The sequence below is a fragment of the Equus przewalskii genome, chromosome 4 (assembly GCF_037783145.1).
Source record: "Equus przewalskii isolate Varuska chromosome 4, EquPr2, whole genome shotgun sequence".
Taxonomy (NCBI): domain Eukaryota; kingdom Metazoa; phylum Chordata; class Mammalia; order Perissodactyla; family Equidae; genus Equus; species Equus przewalskii.
In genome coordinates, this window is record NC_091834.1 from 100,956,672 (window position 1) to 100,977,581 (window position 20,910).

Consider the following 20,910-nt stretch of genomic DNA (forward strand, 5'->3'; position numbering starts at 1 on the left):
CATTGCCTGACGATGTGACACAAAGTAGGCAAGTATGGCTGCAGTAGTGTTGTGTATTGGGTGATCAATTGGTAATGCAGCCATGCCTTCCAAAGCAAACTGTGAACTCGTCGTCTAACAGGTAGGGTACTGGCTGGATTAAATATTTGAAATCGGGGCTATCTAGGATTTTCCAAGGAATGTGATTGCCATAATTAATAGGCTACAGTGGGTTGGCCTGGGCACCTGACCCTACACTTTGATATGGGAAGTACGTCTCCAGCTTCTAAAAAGCCAAATAACAGGTAAAATTTTGAAATAAAACCACTTGCCATTTGGGACTAAACTTCTTTTCCCCAACTAGATTATATGTTCTTCCCTCAGAGCAAAGTCTGAGTTTTATACATTGAATCCCTCAAAGCGCCTAGCAGAGTGGTGGGTTATATATGGGACACACAAAGGCCAGTGGGTTTGCCTTAAATTTTGAACCTGCGCTGGACTTGGAGGGTCTCGCACGCTCTGGCCCGGAGCGCCGAGCTGCTGTTCACCCTCCTGCCGAACGGGGGTGCAGTGGGAATCCCGCGCGGTGAGGACGAGCGGCCGGAGCCCGTCTTGGCCGGGGAGGGCCGCACTCCCACAATGCACCTTGTGTCAACACGGCCCTGGGGGCGTCTTCCAGGAGGCTCGGGGGCGCCCAGCAGACCCGGGCGCGGCCGGAGGGGTATCAGGCGGGGCCGGGGTGTTGAGGGGCGGCTGGCAGCCATGGCGGAGTCGGCGCCTGCTCGGGTAAGAGTCCTGCTGGCGCGGACTCGTGTCGCGTTCTGGATGGCGAAGCCCCTGGCCGGGGCGGGGCTTCGAGGTCCGGAGCCGGCGGGCTGGCCTCCCGGGGCGGCTGGCGCGGGCGAACAGCGACCTCCCTCGTGACCCCGGGGCTCTGCCGCCTCCTCTCTGCTCCAGCGCCGCGCGCCTTCGCCGGGAAACTTCTCGGAGGCTCGTGTCGTGTTCGTGGATTTGTGACCCTCCCCGCACGTTTTCTCCGTCCTGCCAAAAGAGAGCCCGTTTCCAGGCTGGAGAGGGACCGCGGGTTGGAAAGCCTGCGTCCCCCTCACGGCCCAGGGAGCTCACCCAGTGCCCCCGGACCCCAGGACTCGTTGCCTCTGCGCGACCAGCTCGTTCGTAGCCTGAGGTGTCTCGCGCGTTCCTTCTCCCGCGCTCTCCTGCTACAGACTTCTGTCCTCGGGTCGCAGCCACAGGCTGAAGTCAGGCTGGCTTCCTCTCCTTGGGGACAGGTGTTACTTCGCGGTGTAGTTGCTGGGTTTTGTTTGTGAAGCTGTGCTATCTCTCTGCCTCTCCCTCTTCCTCAATCCTCCTCATTCAGAGAATGTCAAGACACAGAGCTTGGGGTGGGGAGAATCTTGGGCATGGAGTCAGGAAACTATTTCAGCCATAACTCAGCTCTCAGTTGTCCAGTTTAATGATTTTAGGCAGCTGTGCTCACTCTCGGCCTCCGTTTCCTTAGCTATAAATCAAGAGTGTTGGACTAGTTGCTAGACGATCCGTTAAGGTTCCTGCCAGCTCTGACGTTATTCCAAAATAGTGGCTAATTTGATAATACAAGAGGATTTCCCTGGAAAGGGCAGATGGAATTTCATTGGCTTTTAGTGCAGCATTTCTTGGTCTAGAAACACTTTCAGAATCATGAGAGATCTTTGTGAGAATTGGGAGGTAAGGAGATCCTGTGATGAGAACTTTACCATGAGCAGGATGCACTGTATTTGATTATTGTAGGAAGAGGGTAAGAACTAAGAGGGGAAGGGTTGGAAAACTTAGTGTTTGCTTTCAAGGAAGTTTCAGTTGGATTGTGAAGACAAGACACTAATGTTTACAGTATTTTCCTCATCTGACTCCTCTAAGCCAAGGCGATCCAGTCAAAGACTTGGGTTTTTTTCAAGACCAAATTAGTACTCAAGTGGGGCAGGAGGACAAGTTACTAACTTTCAGAGTACTTCTTCCTGACTGGTCAGTGCAGCTACTTATGTGTCATCAACAGAGCTTATTAAAAGGAAGCCTAAAAAATCCTCCCAAATTCCAAACTATGCTTTAAACAACTGTGGATCTGTCATTGTAGAAGGTATTTAAATCATCCTTGAGCATATTTCTGTTCTCAAGCATTCTCTCTTCAGATGAGGATTCTCTACCTCTCATTTGACAGTATGGTCTGATGAAAACAATTAAAAATGCTGGGGAAAGAACATAAACATATTTGAAATCTATGTTAGTAAAGAATACTTGGAGCCCAAAAACTAAGTGAAGGAGGGAACTCTTAAGAGGTAAGCAGAGTTCTGAAGCCAGCTTTGAGGGCATTTGATAAACATTCATCTGTGGTGTTTATGACCTCAAGGGGCCTGCAAAATAGAAGGCAAAACTCAGGGCCAAAGACAGGCAGTCTAAGAAGCCTCCTACCTCTGTCCCATAAAGCTGAGACTTCAAAGGGCAACATTCAGGGTGGAAAGCTTACCCCCATGGGATTGCAGAGAAAATTATGTCAAACGTTGGTGCTGAGAGATGCATACAAGGTGCCCTTTGAGAATTTATGGTGACCCTCAAGTGGCTTTATTGCCTGAATACTGTTGCCTGGATGGTCCGGGAAACATCAAGCCAAGAATTTAGTTTAAAGCAGTCTCCAGGTATCACAAAAACCCACAGATCTTCTCTGGAGGAGTCTACATTTAACTCAGACTTCAAATAATTCTTGTAGATAAAATCCCAAGAAAAGTGAATTCACAATGAAAAATTGCCAAACAAGCAATGAAAGGTACAAGGAGAAGCCAGTAAAAGTAACAGACAACAAAAATTAGACCTTCACAGATTTCAGATATTGAAATCCCAGAAGAAAAACATATTAAAATTCCAGAAGGAAAACACACACGCCCAATCTGTACTAGAGGCCATATTTGATGAATAGCTAATGGCTGAGAATATTGTAGGACTGATACAAACACTAATACATAGAAACACAGTAGATCCTAATCAGGATAAACAAAAATAAATCTCTACCTGGACACGTAATAGTGAAAGTACAGAAAAACAAGACAGACAGAATTCTTAAGAGCAGCCAAAGAAAAAAAGACATTGCCTCCAAATGAACTGTATGGAGTCCAGCTTCTCAACAACAACAATGGAAGCCAGACAACAATAGAATGATATCATCAATAGACTGAGAGAAAATAATTGTGATCCCAGATTTTCATATTCAGCAAAAGTATCTTTCGAAAACAAGGGTAAAATAAAGATATTTTCATACAAATTAAAACTGACAGTTTGCTACCAATACACTCTCATTAAAGGAAATTTTAAAGGATATACTTAAGGTAAAAAGAAAATTATCCCAAATGGAAAGCCTGAAAATGTAAGAAGGAATGATGATCCATAAAAATGGGTAAATCTAAACAAATATTGATTGAACAAAATAGTAATAATCTCTTGTGGGGTTAAAAACAAAGGCAGAATTAAAATACATGGCAGCGTTGTAAAAGTTAGGAAGAGATGATCAGAATTTTGATGTTTAAATGTCTTTGTAAGTATGCTCCTGTAATTTCTAGGATAGTCACTAAAAGACTAGAAATTGGCTGTGTAACTTACAAATTAAAAGAGGGAATAATAGAATAAGAAAAAATCATCTAAAAGAAGGCAAGAATGAAGATGAAAGATGGGATAAATAGCACCCCCATAAAAGGTAAAGGTAAATAAAAATAGATCAACAATGACAATAAACGTAAATGGACTAAATACTCTGGTTAAAAGGCAAGGATCATCAGGATGAGGAAAAATCCAACTATATGGTTTATAAGAGATACAACTAAAAGATAAAGCTATAAAAATGGTTGAATCTAGAAGGATATGAAAACTTCTACTAGGCTAATACTAATCAAAAGGAAATTGGCTGAACTATGTTAATATTGCTAGAGATAGAAGGCTACTACTACTTTTATAATGGCAAAACACTCAATTTACCAGCTTGATATGACGTTTCTATTATATGCACCTAATTATATCGCCTCAAAGTGCATAAAACAAAAATTGATAGAACGACAAGGAAAATTCACTATCCTAGTAGAAGATTTTACCACAACCTTAGTAGTTTATCAAGCAGAAAAAAAGTAAGGGTGTAGTGCATACAGTAGAACTTTCTGAGAGGATGGAAATATTCTCCCTGCATTGTTCAATATAATAGCCGTAAGGTACATGTGGCTATTGAGCACTTGAAATGTAGCTAGTATAACTGAGGAACTGAATTTTTAGTTTAATTTTAATTAATTCAAATTTAAACAGCCACATTTTGTATATTGGACAGCACAAATATAGAGAATATGATTAATTATTTTATCCATATATCTGTCAATATATAATTTCAGTGTGTAGTGAAATTGATGAAGAAAAAAGAGAGGAGGTAAAAAAGCCCTGTTAGGAATGAACGGGTGTTCACGCGTGTCTGGTGGTTGATGCCGACTGTAAACTGGGACCTTAGCAGGGCTGTTGGAAGGGACCTCTCCATGTGCCTTGGGATTCCTGGGGTGAGTTCAGCCCTGCCTGCCTGTGATTTGTGCCACTAGACACAGAGTGGAGCAGAGACAGACTGTCCCTGCCAAATCCTTCTTTAATTGCAGATTCGTGAACAAAATAGTTGTCTTAAGCTGCTAAATTTTGAGATTATTTATTATACAGCAATTGACAATTGGAACAAGTACCTAGGAAATATGTTTAAGTATCAAAAGATATTAAAAATACCATAAAAAGGAGCGTTTACTATATGTATGGTTTGAAGCATTTTATTCTAATGATGTGACTTCTTAAATTTCTCTGTGGATTAGATGCAGCTCCAGACAGAATCTCTGAAGATACTTTTGTGAAACCTTTCAAGTTTGTGGAATATCAACATGCCAAAAATAGTCAAGATACTCCTGTAAAACAAGGAGGTGGGACTTGCCTCACCAGATATCAATAATTATTAAAAAGCTGTGGTCATTAAGTCAGTAATATTGGTAAAGCAATAGAAAAATTGACCTGTAGAACAGAATAGAGATGCCCCAAGCAGACTGATGTGTATGAAAACTTGACGTATGACACAGATAGCATTATAAATCAGTGGGTAAATGATGGATTTTCCATGGTGTAGGGTTAGATCTGTTGATTTCACATGTGAAAATTGAGCCTTGCGCTATACACAAATATCAATTCTACTTGAGGTAAATACTTAAATGTGAAAGTCAAAATAAAGTATTTATTTATTTTTTTCCTGTTTCTCCCCAAAGCCCCCCAGTACATAGTTGTATATTCTTAGTTGTGGGTCCTTCTAGTTGTGGCATGTGGGACGCCATCTCAGCATGGTTTGATGAGCAGTGCCATGTCTGCACCCAGGATTCGAACTGACGAAACACTGGGCCGCCTGCAGCGGAGTGCGCGAACTTAACCACTCGACCACAGGGCCGGCCCCTCAAAATAAAGTATTTAGAAGGCATTATTGCAGGATATAGCTTTTTTTACACCTGATATGAAAGTTCAAACCATAAAAGAATTAATACTGGTAAAACTCAACTACATTGAAGTTAAGAACTTTTTGTCAAATGATAATAGAATAAAAGAAATGAGGCAGAAATAAGAAGGTATTTGCAACATATATAACTGATAAAGATTAGTATTCAGATTCTACAGAGAAATGTTATGAGGACAGTAAGGAAAAGTCAGATAACCCAAAAGATAAATGGATAAAAGACTTTAGCAGGTAGTTCTCTGAAGGGGAAATTTGAATGGCCAATAAAGATAAAAAAGATGCTTATCATTTGTTGGTAATCAAGGAAAGTCAGATGAAGATCACGATGAGGTATCATTTCAGATCTACTAGAGGGATAAAAATTTTAGTATCAAATGTTGATCAAGTTGTGGAACAGCCAGAATACGTATGTACTTCTGACGGGAGTGAAATTGGTACAACTACTTTAGAAAACATTTGGTGTTATCTGCTTAAGTTTATGATGTGTATGTACACTATAAGCCAGCAATTCCCTTCCTGGGGCTATACCCCAGAGAAACTTGCTCATGTGTACTAGGAGCCACATACAGTCTTGTTCATTGTAGCAGTGTTTATAATGACAAAGATGGGGAAACATCAATAGTGGAATGGAAAAATAAATTGTGGTACAGTTCACATGATGGAATATTACACAGCGGTGAAAATGAATGAATTACAGCCACCTGCAATTACAGGATATTCCCAGGAATTGTAGAAGAATGATTCCACTTATATAAAATCCTAAAACATGCAAAACTAAAGAACATGTTGTTTTGGAAACAAACATATGGTAAAAAACATGAAAAAATGCAATTAATAGTGAAAAACCAAATTCAGGATAGTAGCCACTTCAGAGAGTTGCACAAAGGACTGCAAAGGTGACATATAAGTATATATATCTGTGTGTATATATATGTGATACATATGTATTTTTTTAACTGAGTCGTGGTTACATGGAGATGTATTGTCACTACATTATATATTTTATGAATTTTGTAAGTTTTTTTAACTATTCAATATTAAAAAGTCATCTTTTATCTTCAGAAGTCACCTTTTTTTTTTTTTTTTTTTTTTGTGGAAGATTAGCCCTGAGCTAACATCTGCCACCAATCTCCTTCTTTTTTTGCCAAGGAAGACTAGCCCTGAGCTAACATCCATGCCCATTTTCCTCTACTTTATATATGGGACGCCTGCCACAGTGTGGCTCGACAAGCCGTGGATCTGAACCACATAGGATCTGAACCGGCGAACCCTGGGCTGCCAAAGCAGAACATGTGAACTTAACCGCTGCGCCAGTGGCCGGCCCAAGAAAGTCATCTTATCTCAGAGTTGGAAGTGACCTTAAATATCATAGTCCAGCTTAATCAAGTATCACTTTAGAATGTTGTATAGGGGCCGGCCCCTTGGCGCAGCGGTTAAGATCACACGCTCTGCTTTGGTGGCCTGGCGTTCGCTGGCCCGGATCCCGGGCATGGACCTCTGCAGTGCTTATCAAGGCATGCTGTGGTAGGCATCCCACATATAAAATAGGGGAAGATGGGCATGGATGTTAGCTCGGCGCCAATGTTCCTTAGCAAAAAAAGAGGAGGATTGGCGGCAGATGTTGGCTCAGGGCTAATCTTCCTGAAAAAAAAAAAAAGCAAACGTTGTTTAATTGCTTTGTGTTTACTCAAGCAGATTGTAGTTTCCTTAACAGCAGGGTCTGCATCTTGTACTTAGTGGTCATAAGTTATGGTCATAAGCCATAGCTGCAGGCCCACTATATGACATGTGATCTGACAATACAATACAATATTCAAGAAGGACTGTCCCATAAAATCCAGAAATATGGTAATGTAAGTATCCTTTTTGTATTTCTCACTCCTTTTAGGAATACTGTTAAATATGGGATTTAAGGGAAAAAATTATGAAAGAATACAAGTTTATTGAAAAAGTCAAACAAGCAGTAGTTTACAATCAAAGATTTAAAATCCCTCGCTCTCATCCCCCTGAATGTAGCTCATGTTAACAATGTACTTTGGTGAATATCTTTCCAAACCTTTCTATGTGCTAAGGCAAACATATCCACATATATTTTCTCTTCTTTAGGAAAACGGGATCATAATAAATATATTTTCCTAAAAGTGAGATTTTTAACCTACTAATGTATGATGAACACTCTTCCAAACCACACATATGGATCTAACTCATTCTTTTCAACAGTTGTGTCCCATCATCTTTGGTCGTGCCATAATTTAATTAGCTGTTCCTTATTAATAGGTGTCTAGATTATTTCCAGGTTTTGGCTATTCCAAAGAATGTTACCAGTAATCATCTTCGTAGGTATGTTTTTAAATAATAATGCCATTCATTTTTGTAAGATAGATTCCCATAAGTGGGATTACTAGGTAAAAGGGTTCTTAATGACTTTTTTGAGATTTTTCTTCCCTAAAAGTTTGTAGTGTTTTTCATTCCTCCTAGGAGTGTTACGACAGTGCCAGTTTTACCAAATCATAGTCAGCTCTGAATATTGTTGCTTGTCCCTCTTTTTCATGTTTCTCAACCTGGTGGGTGAGAAGTGGTTTCACTTGGTTGTATTTGCATTCCTGATGGCTAATGTGGTTGCCTTTTCATTTGTTTATTGACCATGTGCATTTCCACTGTCACAAATTATTTGTAGTCTGCAGTTTTATATTGGGGTTATTTATCTTTTCTTTCTATTTTGTATTCCGTTTACAAATATTCTCTCCCTGTTTTTTAGACTTTGTTTATGACAGCTAACATTTTCTCCTCCCTTGACATTCTAAGTCCTGTTTACTGAGATACAGTTTACATACAGTAGAATTCACTCTTTAGGCATACAGTTCAATGAGTTTTGACAAATGTGTAACCATCATATTGCCAAGATATGGAATATTTCCATCATCCCAGAAAGCCCTTTTGTAATCAGTCTCCCTCCCCTCCCCCCAGCACTGGCAGCCATGGATCTGATTTCTGTCCTTGTAGTTTTGCCTTTTCCTGAATGACATGTAAATGGAATACAGTATTTAGCGTTTTGTGGTCTGGCTTTTCACTTAGGTTTTGAGATTCATCCCTGTTGTTACGTGTGTTAATGGTTTGTTCCTTTTTCTTGCTGAGTGGTATTCTGTCATATGGGGGATCAGTTTCCTAGGGCTGCTCTAACAAAGTCCCACGAACTGGACAGCTTACACAACAGAAATGTATTGTCTCAGTTCTGGAAGCTGGCAGTCTGAGATCAGGGTGTCCACAGGGTTCGTTCCTTATGAAGGCCGTGAGGGAGACCATTCCGGTCCTCTCTTGTAGCTGCTGGTAGCCCCAGGCATTTTTTTGACTTTGGCGGCACAACTCTAACCTCTGCCTCCATCTTCACATGGTTATCTTCTCCCTATGTGTGTCTTCCCATGATCTTTCCTCTGTGCTTGTGTCTCTGTGTCCAGATTTCCCCTATTTTATAAGGACATCAAATCATGCTGGATTAAGATCCACCCTAATGCCCTTGTTTAACTTGATTACTTCTGTAAGGACTATCTTCAGGACATCAGAGTGCACCGCCTCTGCTGCCACCGCCATGAACAGCGTAGGGGAGGTTTGCATGGACTTGAAGCACAAGTGTGACCAGTGCTTCAATCGCTGGTTGGCGAGAAGTTCCTCAAGGTGGACGGCTCTGGGGACCCGTGCACCAACCTCTTCAAGTGCTACCAGCAGTGTGTTCAGAAAGCAATAAAAGAGAAGGAGATTCCCATTGGAGGACTGGAGTTCATGGGACGTGGCAAAGAAAAGCCTGAAAGCTCTTCTTGACCTTGATGTCTCCTTGAAAGTGGGCTCCTCAAGTCAAGAAATTGAGGACTCTGGATTTTGTCACTTAAGGCTGTGAAGATAGCCATTGATTTGATGAGTTTAGGAGGGAGGAGTTTCCTTTCCTCCACTGTTTTCCTCTTACTTGTGAAAGATGAACCATGTCTCTGCTGTGAGATGATTTCCCACTTGCTCTGGAACCTTGCAGAAACTCACTGTGCTAAAACGGAATGGTTTCTTGAGATTATGGTTGCAGTCCTTGATCTGGCTTTAAATATGCCTTGTATGTAAATAGTGATAAACTTGTCAGGATGGTCAGGGTTGCCTGACCTCTTGAGTTATGCTGCAAAGGACGTTTGGCACACTGTACTGGAGTCATTGTTCATAATAGCAATTGGCTAGGATGTCTTCTCTCAGGGAGCTAATGCTCTGCGAAGGGATCCCAGTACAACGGTTTCAATCAGTGCTTGAGAGCACAGTTTGATTTTTATATAGTAACTTAACTGTTAAGATTGCTGGTGGACTGAGCTAGCCAAGAAGAGGACAGATTTTAAGTGTTAGATCTCAGATTCTGACGTGAAAGCTTCAAGAATGTTGCAGTGAACACCATTTCAGAGCTCATAGTGGAGAATCAGGAATTAAGATCCTTGAATTAACTATGGAGGAAGATCCTAAATTATAAAGATTTGCTGTTGCCAGCTTTCAACTCAAGCCAATGAATTAAGTCAACCTGTATATCATAAAAACGCCAAGATGCTGCAGCTAGTTAAATGGGAGATGAGTTTGATTTGCCTTGTGTGCCCACCCTGCCGGGTAGTATCTGTAATCGTGAAAATGGAATAAATTGTAACATTTAGTTTCTATAAAAAAAAAAAAGGGCTATCTTCAGGTAAGATCACTTTCTGAAGTCCTGGGGGTTAGGACTTCAACATGTTTTGGGGGGAGACATAAGTCAACCCACAACATACGGATGAACCACAGATGGTTTGTCCATTTACCAAGTGATGGACATTTGAATTGTTTCCATCATGTTAGATAATTCAAAACAGAGGAGAAGTAGAAACTGGGTTTTAACTACTCTTTTCAGCCTTTTACTGTGTGGAAGAGGAAGACATTATTCTGCTCGGATCCTGGCCCACCTTCCTGTTTGGAAAAAGTTAGCAAGCAACAAAATGCTGGGCCACAGCGAAGAAAGAGGAGACTCCGAAAAGCTAAAGACTTCGAGACTTAAAAGCAGAACATGTGATGAAATGAATTTATCTAATGATCTAATGTTTTGTTTCATTTGCATTTATCCTTTACGTTAAACTTTTCTTTAGATCTTTTTTTAGGGGAGATATTTAAGCTTTTGACCCGTATGTTTGCTGATGAACTGAGAGGGTAGGTTAACTGGAGTAGGTCATAGCTAAGCTTAAGTGTTCAGTTCTGTGCTCATCAGTTTCCTTGTGTCCCGTTCTCCAGACCGTAAGCCTGGCCCAACAATTCTTCCAGAGACATTTCCTCTCAGTGTCTTGGTCTCAATGTCCTCATTGTGGTTAGAGAAACGGCCTTGAATGAAGTATGTGCCATATAAGATAATACGAAGCTTTGAGTGGGTTAGGGCTGAAATGAACTGGCAGTGGGACAATGTGGGCAAGAGCGCAGCTTCGAGAAGACTGCCCAAGGGTTGGTTTTAGTAATTTTGAGCTTCTTCCTCAGTAATTTTCCTACTATCAGGGACAGACCATAAAAATGAGAAGTAAAAAGAAAATGTCAGTAGATTTAGTCATATTGTTTCATAAATGCTTATTAAGGATTTAGTAAATGTTATCGACTGTACTAGCTGCTAGGGTGCAAGGATGAATGAATTGTCTTGTAGGTCCTGCTAAGGAATTTTGTCTTTATTGTAGGAAGCCATTGAAAGGTTTTCAGTGAGGGTGACATGATCAACTATGAAGTGTGGCAGGAAGGTGGAGTCAAGAGTGGATGTAAATTAAGTCATTTATTGCAGCAAAACGTTACAAATAGTCCAGAATATCAAATAGAAAGAAATAGGTTTGAAAAATGAATACTGACACAGGAGAGTTTCAGATCATATGCTAAGTGTGAAACGTAGGTAACAAAACATCACGTACAATAGGATTTCAATTTTGTTGAAGAAGAAATAAGTTAAAAGATGAAAAAACTTATAGAAAATACACCAAAATTCTAGCAGCGTATTTCTGGATGGTGGTATTTTATATAACTTTTTCTTTCTGCTTGTCAGTATTTTCTTAATAGAATGTACGTGTATAATTTGCACTATCAGGAAATAAAAGAACATGCTTTTTTTAAAAAAAAAAAAAAAGTAGAAACTAGGTACTCTTTGTGCTCCTGGATGTACGTGGGCATTATTTTCTTTACGTGCTGTTTGTAAGTGACACTGACTGGCTGACCCCGTGTCTGATTCTTCAGCACAGGAGGAAGCGCCGCTCCACACCTTTGACTTCTTCCACGCTGTCCCCACAAGCAACAGAGAAAAGCTCCTATTTGCAAACCACGGAGATCTCACTCTGGACAGTGGTGGCTGCCATTCAGGCCGTGGAGAAGAAGATGGAGTCACAGGCCGCCCGGCTACAGAGCCTGGAGGGACGAACAGGGACAGCTGAGAAGAAGCTGGCCGACTGCGAGAAGACGGCCTTGGAGTTTGGGAACCAGCTGGAGGGCAAGTGGGCCGTGCTGGGGACCCTGCTGCAGGAGTACGGGCTGCTGCAGAGGCGGCTGGAGAACATGGAGAACCTGCTGAGGAACAGGAACTTCTGGGTCCTGCGGCTGCCCCCGGGCAGCAAGGGGGAGGCCCCCAAGGTAGTCCCCCTGAGGATTAAGTTAGACGAGACAGGGAGCCCAGGCTGTTGTTATCTAAGATTCTAAATTGCTGGCTTTTCCTTCCTGGCTGTGATTGGAGGGACTCATTGTGTGACATTTGTGATTTCAGGTGTCCAGGTCACTTGAAAATGATGGAGTCTGTTTTTCAGAGCAGGAGTGGGAGAATCTGGAGGACTGGCAGAAGGAGCTTTACCGGAATGTGATGAAGAGCAACTATGAGACTCTGGTCTCTCTGAGTAAGCAGCAGTTTTCCTCCTACAATGCTCTCTCAGACATCCTCCAGTTCCTGCCAGGAGCTGCGACCCAGACTGCACCTGAGGTTGTGGTTGGCCTTGGATCCCCTGTTGGCTTGTGCTGGGCTGAGACACGGGAGTTTCTTTTGGAACCTGTGGAAAAGTCTCGCTGTTGTGCATTTTGTATTTCTTCTGTGTGGTCACATAGTCAGTTCTTGATATTTACTAGTAGATAAGATGCCATCACATGCATTATGGTGTATATTGCTAGGGTTCCTCATGCTGTTTTTAATACTTAAGACTGTTTGACAAAAAATCCTTTACCTGGGATAAGGCATGCAGCACAGGCTAACCAAAAAGCTTTCCCTGGCATTTGGCTGGAATTACAGCCAGTCATTGTCGTCTCAGTGTTTATTTTGTGATGATTAGAAGTGCTGCTTAATAGACAGCATCTTTATATGTAAAGTATTAGCTATTACATAATAAATGCATTTTGTATGGTAGCCAAAATCTGTTAAAACATAGGTTCATGGAATTGTGTCCAGGAGGCCAGTGTACTGGAGCCGGGGCGGGGTGGGCAGTAGCAGATGGGTGTGAGAGGTGACCATGTGCCCTTGGCAGGGTCACGTGCTCTGCGAGTGGCTGTCTCCTTGTCTGCTGCCGCAGGGCTAACGGTGCGCCTCATTGCAGAGCTTTAGCATGGAGGAAATTGGATACCCTGAAAGGAAGCGACACTGAAACCACATACATGTGAGGAAGTGGTGGTGCTGAGAAGGGTAGTGGGCTCTGGAGCCTGACCGCCTGAGCCACAAATGGCTAATGAAGGCGCATCAAAGGCAGCAGCTTGCTGACTGGATCATTTGAATTGGCCATAATTTTTTGATTGTCCCAAACTGCTAGGGGAAAGTGACAGGTAGCTTTGAATCTTTTGAAGTTTTGATATTAACTCCCTGACATGGGTCACCCTGTTCATTGGCAACTGACCAGTGTGCAGTGAGCTCTCTGCTGGGCTTATGCTGTGCTCTTTCCAACCCAGAGGTCCTTGGCCAGCCAGAAGAAGAAGTGGAGTTGGGGACAGAGATGCTGGGTGACTTGGAGGAGGAAGGCCCTGGTGGTGTCCACCAAGGTGAGTGGCTCCAGAATATTCCATGCCTCTGCTCCCTGCAGCTATAGTCATCTTTCCCACTGCTAAACTGCTCAGCACTGATTATCAGTAACCTCATCTGGCATTTACTTATCCTAGACTTCTTTATGATTATCATTACTTCACCTCTTTCATGTGTGTCTTCACTCCTTCCCACTGTGTGGAGTCCTTAAGGTTCCTCACTGTATCATACTCCTTCATGCCCCACACGGTAGAGTACATAATAGGCTTTAGTCAAAACTTGCTGGAGAGTAAGAACAGGGTTGGTCAGATCTTCAGGAGTGAAGCTGGCTGGGGAGAGGCAGGAGAAGCATTTGTAAGCCAGGTAATTGGGAGAATTTGCAGAAAGAACAGAGCTGGATACACGAATTTTTAAGGTATAGGTTTAGTTTGTTTTTTTAAAAAAATCATTCACATTTATTATTTTAACACTCTTAAATTAGTGTAGTTGCAGTATATTTTGCCATTTTTCACAGGGATTGAATATAAATGTGGACAAGCTTGGAGAACTATCATTTATAACATTGTTCTATAAACGTAATATGTTTATAACATAACATTGTTCTACAAACATAATATGTTCAGATTTCCAACTAGCGTGTCTCTACCTGAGTACAGGTTTAGTCTTCAGGTGTTAGAATCCTGTCGGTCTCATCCGCCTCCAAATTGTCCTAATTCCCTTGATGTTGGGATGCTTTGAATTTGAAACAAATTCACACGTTTGTTTAGCTCCAAAGAAACTGAATGTGATCTTTCTGTTGGTTTTCTTTCTCTTGGCAGCAGAAGGGGTTATGATCAAGCAGGAGGTACAGTACACTCAGGAAGGCTCTGTGGATCTTTCCGGAGAGTTCTCGGGCATTGCTGAAGAGCAGGCTTTCCTGAGCCCGGAGCAGGCTGAGCTCTGGGATGGTCAGGGCAGTTCTGTCCTCTTGGAATTAGGTCCTGGGAACACTAATCTAGAGGAGCCCACTGGGGGCAGTAGAGACCCTAGCAGTGGCAGAACTCTGGGCTGCCCCCAGAAGCAGAAGTCTAATGGGCAGGTGCAACTGGGTCAGGAATGTGGGCAGGGCTTGAAGCTGGAAAGGGACACTTCTGGCCCCTATGAATGTTCTGAGTGCGAGATCGGCTTCCGCTGTAAGCAGCAGCTGGCCACACATCTGCAGACCCACTCAGGGTGGGAGTCTTACTCAGCCTCAGAGCCGGAGGAGAGCTTTAGGCCCAGGCCACGGCTTAAGCCCCAGTCCAGGAAGGCAAAGCTGCATCAGTGTGCCGTGTGCATGAGGAGCTTCAGCTGCAGGGTGAGCCTAGTGACCCACCAGCGCTGCCACTTGCAGGAGGGACCCAGTGGTGGCCATCGTGTCCAGGAGAGGTTCTCGCCCAACAGCCTGGTTGCCCTGCCTGGCCACATCCCTTGGAGGAAAAGCCGGAGTTCCCTCATCTGTGGTTACTGTGGCAAGAGCTTCAGCCACCCGTCTGACCTGGTGCGGCACCAGCGCATCCACACAGGCGAGAGGCCCTACAGCTGCACCGAGTGCGAGAAGAGCTTTGTCCAGAAGCAGCACCTCCTGCAGCACCAGAAGATCCACCAGCGGGAGCGGGGCGGGCTGGCCCCAGAGCCTGGAGGGGCCAGTGGCCTGCTTTAAGGGTGCCAGCCCCTTACCCGTCCAGGGGCGGAGGGGGCTGGCATTGGTCCCCCTGAAGAGACACTGTGCAGAGTCAGGGCCTGACTTCTTCCTGGGTGGAGTCACTTTGATTTGCCTTCTCGTGACCAAGCACCGAGCCCAAAGGCTCCTGAAAACCATGTGGAAGAGGAAGAGTCTGGGCCAGGCGTCTCCCTGCTGTCTTTACCCTGCTGCTGTTTGCTGTCTCTTTGGCACCTTCATGTGTCTGATTTTCCATCTGTGCTGGGTCTCCTGGGCTGTAGTTGGCTCTCTGACCCCACTGGGACTGGTGGCTAGTTCCAGGCATTTCTGAATGTCCCAGCATTTCAGGTCTTCCCACGAGGTTGAGTCGGCCAAAGGAATGAGCAGGTGTGTGGAAGAGTTCTGGGAAGCATAACCCTCTATTTCTCTTCTTTTGTAGTCTCTTTGTTAATGACAAGTAGAAGAAATAATTTAAATGAACTGCTTATCCTGCTCTGAAGAACCTTTTTTGGAATTAGATTTTAGTTGATTTAAAAAAAAATACAGTCCGACACTTGGTTTTTAATTTTCAAGAGTTGTAGAAGTTGTTCCTAACATGGGGACAGGGCCTACCCTCTAGGAGGGAATCGTTTACGGGGCTCTTTTAGCCCACCCACACTTAGTTAGGCCAGAGATCAGGGGCATAGTCCTGGGGTGCCCCTTGTGGGGGTCCAGAGGGGGCCGACTGAATCAGAAGGGCCGAGAGGAGGAGAGGAGTTGAGCTAGACCCAAAGCCTCTGCTGAGGATGCGGAGCCCTGTAAAGAAGCTGAGAGGACGGAGCTGCTGCGGGAGCTCAGGGTTCCCACCACAGCCCTCTCCGTCTGCATCCCTGCCCTGGCTGTGCTTCTGCAGCCTCTCAGGGTAGAAGACGACTTTGTCACTTAGGGTCGCTCAGCTTATACCAGTGGTTATTTGAATTTGTCCCTACTGCACCCGTTGTTTCTTGAGGTGGTTCAGATTACACGCTTTCCAAATTAGTTCTGGGACTGACTGTTCTGGAGATGATGGAGAAAAAGCACACAGGTGCTTGTCTGTCTGTCAGTGTTGAATACCTACCCCACTCTTGTTTGGGGAGATGGGAGTGGGCTCCCGAGTCCTGTGTGAGTGTCCCCTTTGCTGATTTTCAGTTGCCTAAAATAAAACTTGCTGTTAGCAAAAATAAAAAAGTGCTCATGTCGGTTTTTCTCCATTTGTCAGGAATACCCTGCTGGGGCCAAGGTGGAGGAGGTGCCTGATGTGGAGCAGTGACAGCCTGACCTGCATTCTTAAGCCTAGGACAGATGAGAAGAGGGCGTGTATGGGAAGATTCATGGGACCCTCTTTGTGGTGCTCGAGGGCTGCAGGCAGTCTGGGTGTCGGTTGGTGGAAGGTGGGAGGTAGAGAGGGCCGGTAAAATATGGTGGGTGCACCCGGAAGTACTGGGTAGCGTTAGGAATATTGGCTTAGATGTGCGTGTGGCCACATGGGTCAGTCTTGAACGTACAAAGCTGAGTGGGAAATGTAAGAAATTGGATGATATCTATAACACAGTACCATTTATGTAAATTTAAAATGCACGTACACGAAACAAAACAATTTGTAGGGACACAGAAACCAAAAGATACACATTAAAGGCATTACAATTGCCCATGGGAAGAGTCAGTGGGATATGAGGATAAAAAGGAACAAATTAAATAAATAAATAGATAAAAATAAACTCAGGTCGATGTAAGGCATGGGATTGTCTTGTTCCAGAAATTGAACATGGAGGGAAGTTGTCATAAGCAGATGCTGTGCGAGGCACTCAACCTCGTTACATGCAGGAAACCAGCTGCCTTCCTAAATTCCTTCTACAATCTCCTTCTGCCCCCAAGCCTTTGCCTTATAGATACCTCTGCAAGGCGCTGTTTTAAATTCTTTTCATAAAAACAAACTTACTCCTCACATGACCCTATGTGGTAGTACCATCATTACCCCATTTTGCATGAGTTGTGGAAGAGACCTGAGAAGTGAAGTAATAGGCAGAGGTGGCCATAAACCTAGATCAGTCTTGCTTCAGAGCCCACACACTTGACCATGGGTGCTGTTGCTTCTGGTTGACCACCATTAAGTACCTCGTGTCCTGGCTGGATTCTAAGTCCTTGTTACCCAAAGTGTGGTCTCTGCACCAGCAGCATCAGCATCCCCTGGGAGCTTGGTAGAAATGCAGTCTCTGAGACCCACTGAATCAGAATCTGCATTTTAACAAAACCTTGGTTATCCTTTGCACACAGAGGCACTGTTTTAAGTGATAGGCAAAATCAGCCTCTTGCCTGTTTCACCTGTCCACTGAAAGCCTGCTCTGCCAGGCACTGAGAAGAAAATAGGAAATGGAACTGTGTGAAGGACAGGGACGATCAAGTGAGGTTTAAATCAACACCTAGGGAAGAATTAAATGCCAAACATGAGTGACTCTAAGCTGCCCTATCTCCTTCCTTTTCCTACAGGTGACGTTCCAATCATTACCTACCTGACTCCTGAATAACCTACCTGGTCTCCTAGCCCTAGTCACATCCTTTTTGCTGCCAGAGTTCTTGTCCTGGAACACAAATTGGACATGGGCTTTCCTCAAAGCCTTGCAATACATTCAGCTGGCTGCTGATGAAGAGCAAGCTTTTAGTGTAGAACTCAAGACTTCAACAACCTAACCTACTCTGTTCCTTCACCTTTCACTCTTTCTAAATTATCTATGCTGCTGCCACATTGGGCTTCCTGTCACGTAGTGAACAGGCTGTTCTCTCCCACCTTCACGTTGAGCTCATGCTTCCGCTTTCCCACGAATGCCCTTTGTGACCCACATACTGTGTTTCACTGCTGGGTTTATGTGCCCCTTCTTCGAAAGCTTCGCTCGTCCATTTCTTTCATTCAACAAACACGTATTAAGCACCTGTTATCCAGGCACTGTTTTAAATACTTGGGGTACGTCAGCGTAAAAAACAGACATCTTTGCTCTAGTTGAGTTTATGTTCTACCAAAAGCAGTTTTCTTCCCATCCTGCACATTTGCACAGCCCTTTCCTAGCCTAGCACAATATTCCATTCTGGCTAGAGTTTGTTCAGTCCCCAATATCCGAGCAGCATCCATCTGTGAAGTCTACAGAGGGATACCAGGTGAAATCAGCTTGCTCTTGAGCTTACAGGCTGTTAAGGGAATCTAATACAAGTTGGAAAATTATATATCTCAGAGAACAATTACATTTAGTTGTAGGACATTGGGGATGGCTTTAGGAGAGATGACTTTTGAACTGGACCTTTAAGGATGCAAAGAAGGACATTCTAAATGGAGTGACATAACCAAAATAGAAGACATTATGGGCCTATACAAATACCGATTCATTTGATTTGGCTGGAGGATGTGGCTGGAAAGAGGTTGGGGCCAGACCAAGCAGTTGGGATTTTATTGAGTTAGTAATGGGAAGTTGAGAGTTTTGAGCAAGAGGGCAACCTGATTGTAGTTGTGATTTGGGAATATTAACCTGATAAGAGTTATATCATGCTTTTTTGGTGGGGAGGAGGTGGGGGGATATGTTGGGAGGTTTCGAGTGAGACCAACAAGAGCCCATGAGGACCTGATCGGCTGCAGTGGGACGAGAGCGAGTGACAGAGATGGACAAGATCGCCAAGGCAGAGTCGACAGCATGTGATGCCTTTTGAAGGCAGGGACTATGCGTTAATCTTACCCAGACAGCTGCAGGCACAGGGGCTTCACACATAGGTGCTCGCCACATGTTCGTTGAATGAACAGGTATAATAGGTATTCACAGAATAGGAAACTCAGTGTTTGAACTCTGGAAGGCTTCAGGGAGGAAGGGGTACTTGGTTATACTTCTGGTCTCTCTTTACCAACACTTCCCCTCCTAATGCTTTATAATTCTGGGTGGGTCCACTTCCTAATTTAATTTAAAATTAAATGCCTGGATTGTAGAGTAAGGGTGGGGGCACATGAATTCTTTCTCTGAGCTGCCCCTATCCCTTGGCTGAGGATGTTGTCGTGGGGATAACGAGCACTTGAATATCTTGACCCCACTTTGAGTGACCCCAGGTGTTGTTTTAGTGGCCCTCAACCTCTGATGACCCCACCTTCTGCTGCAGAGGCTGCTGACAGGCTGTTTCAGTGACCTGCACTTGGCAGGGTCAGCCCTATTCCTCCAGGGTCTGCGCCTCCACTTTGGAAATCCAGTGTTGTCAGTTCACTCAGAAGTAGTCAGGCCCCGGAGATCTGATCCAAAAAAAGAGCAAACTCACAAGAGACAGATTAATAATTAAGGATGCGGGTAATTTTAATTGATATTAGGACAACACCTGGCCTGATACCCAGGCTGGCCTGCTCAGCAAACCACATTAGGGCGTAAGGTGGTTGTGCTTTTTGTTCGATATATTCATAAAATCAGAGCATGGGAACGGGAGGCAGCTGTGGGAGCTCGATAAACAGGGCCTTCCTTCTCACAGTGCGATGCCAGGCCAGTAGAATCAGCATCAGCTGGCAACAAGTTAGAAATGCAAATTCTGGTCACCCCCACCCCCTCCAGCCTCAGACCTGGAAGCTGGAGACTGGCGTCCAGCAATCTGTATTTTAACGAGCACTCCAGGTGCACAGGTGGACATTAAAGTTTGAGTACCACTGACACAGAAACTTTTTTCTAAAAAACTAACACCAGCTGTCAAAAATTAGAGCAGTGTTCACTGAACAGAGCTTGTTAAATACTAACGTTTTCTTCCTCTGCAATCCATTTTCCAGACGCTTTCTGCTTGCATTGGGCATTAACTCTTATTTTATAAGATCGCCATTTACCAGTACTTTATAATCCTGAATATATTGGCCTGACTGACCCCTGATGAGGTCCTAGGGGTGCTCTTAATGTCTTCAGCACACATTTGCAAATTGTCAGGTTGGGTTACTGCAACAAGGACGTCCACAAGGAAGAATGCCATACATTGATTTGATTTCTTCTTACCTTAAAGTAACACTTCCTAAACCAGCCACAAATTCTAGGGGTGCACCTTACTTGGAGAAAGTATCAGTGTCTTTATGTTTACTTTGTTAATTGACCATACTTTTGCTTGGATCAAACATATGGGCAAATAATTTCCTCCCCTCCCACTTCACCCCCACCCCCAAAAAAGAGAAAATACTTGAAACAAAACACACACAGGAAGCAACAAAACTGCAGAGTAATTTCTAGTGGGAAGAGTTTGCAGGCTTATTGGACAAACTATAAAATGAATGGGAAGTGCAGAAAAGCTAGAAAATAAAACAAACTGCATACAATATATTTTGCTTTATATTCAGTGATTAACTCTGGTTTTCCAGAGTCAGGCTCTTGGGTTACAGCTGAGGCAAATGGGTCTCAGATTGAGCGGTTTATTCAAGATGCCTCCGGGCCTGAATCAGTGATGGGTTTACTCTTGCTGCAAACCCAGCCTGGAGCCAAAGCTACAGAGGATCTGCGGTTGGCTGACGGGCCACTGAAGACTGGGTGTGGCAAAGAGAGCTTCAGAGGGCTCTGCAAAGGGTGCCTGAGCAGGGTGTCTGCTCGGGAGGTAGGCCCCAGGAAGGAGGAGACCCAGGACCCCACAGACGGTTGCGAGAGGGAGGGCTCTTTTTTAATGAAATTTTTCCCGAGGTCTTTCTATTAATTCTGGAAA

The 20,910-nt window shown here is 43.9% G+C and overlaps 1 protein-coding gene and 1 pseudogene across 3 annotated transcripts; both read left to right on the top strand.

The window, feature by feature from the left end:
• Positions 1-598: 598 nt before the first annotated feature.
• ZNF212 (zinc finger protein 212) lies at positions 599-16,413 on the top strand. 3 transcript variants are annotated; one of them, XM_008535381.2, is made up of 5 exons: positions 599-765; positions 11,777-12,166; positions 12,297-12,423; positions 13,457-13,546; positions 14,345-16,413. In XM_008535381.2, the coding sequence occupies exons 1-5, from the start codon at positions 619-621 to the stop codon at positions 15,205-15,207; spliced, it is 1,617 nt and encodes a 538-aa protein (XP_008533603.2). In that variant the 5' UTR covers positions 599-618; the 3' UTR covers positions 15,208-16,413. The 3 variants fall into 3 exon arrangements, with proteins under 3 accessions (XP_008533603.2, XP_070474154.1, XP_070474155.1); XM_070618053.1 differs by having other exon boundaries at positions 14,348-16,413; XM_070618054.1 differs by having other exon boundaries at positions 14,949-16,413.
• LOC103560999 (TP53-regulated inhibitor of apoptosis 1 pseudogene) lies at positions 8,777-11,374 on the top strand (annotated as a pseudogene).
• Positions 16,414-20,910: the final 4,497 nt, after the last annotated feature.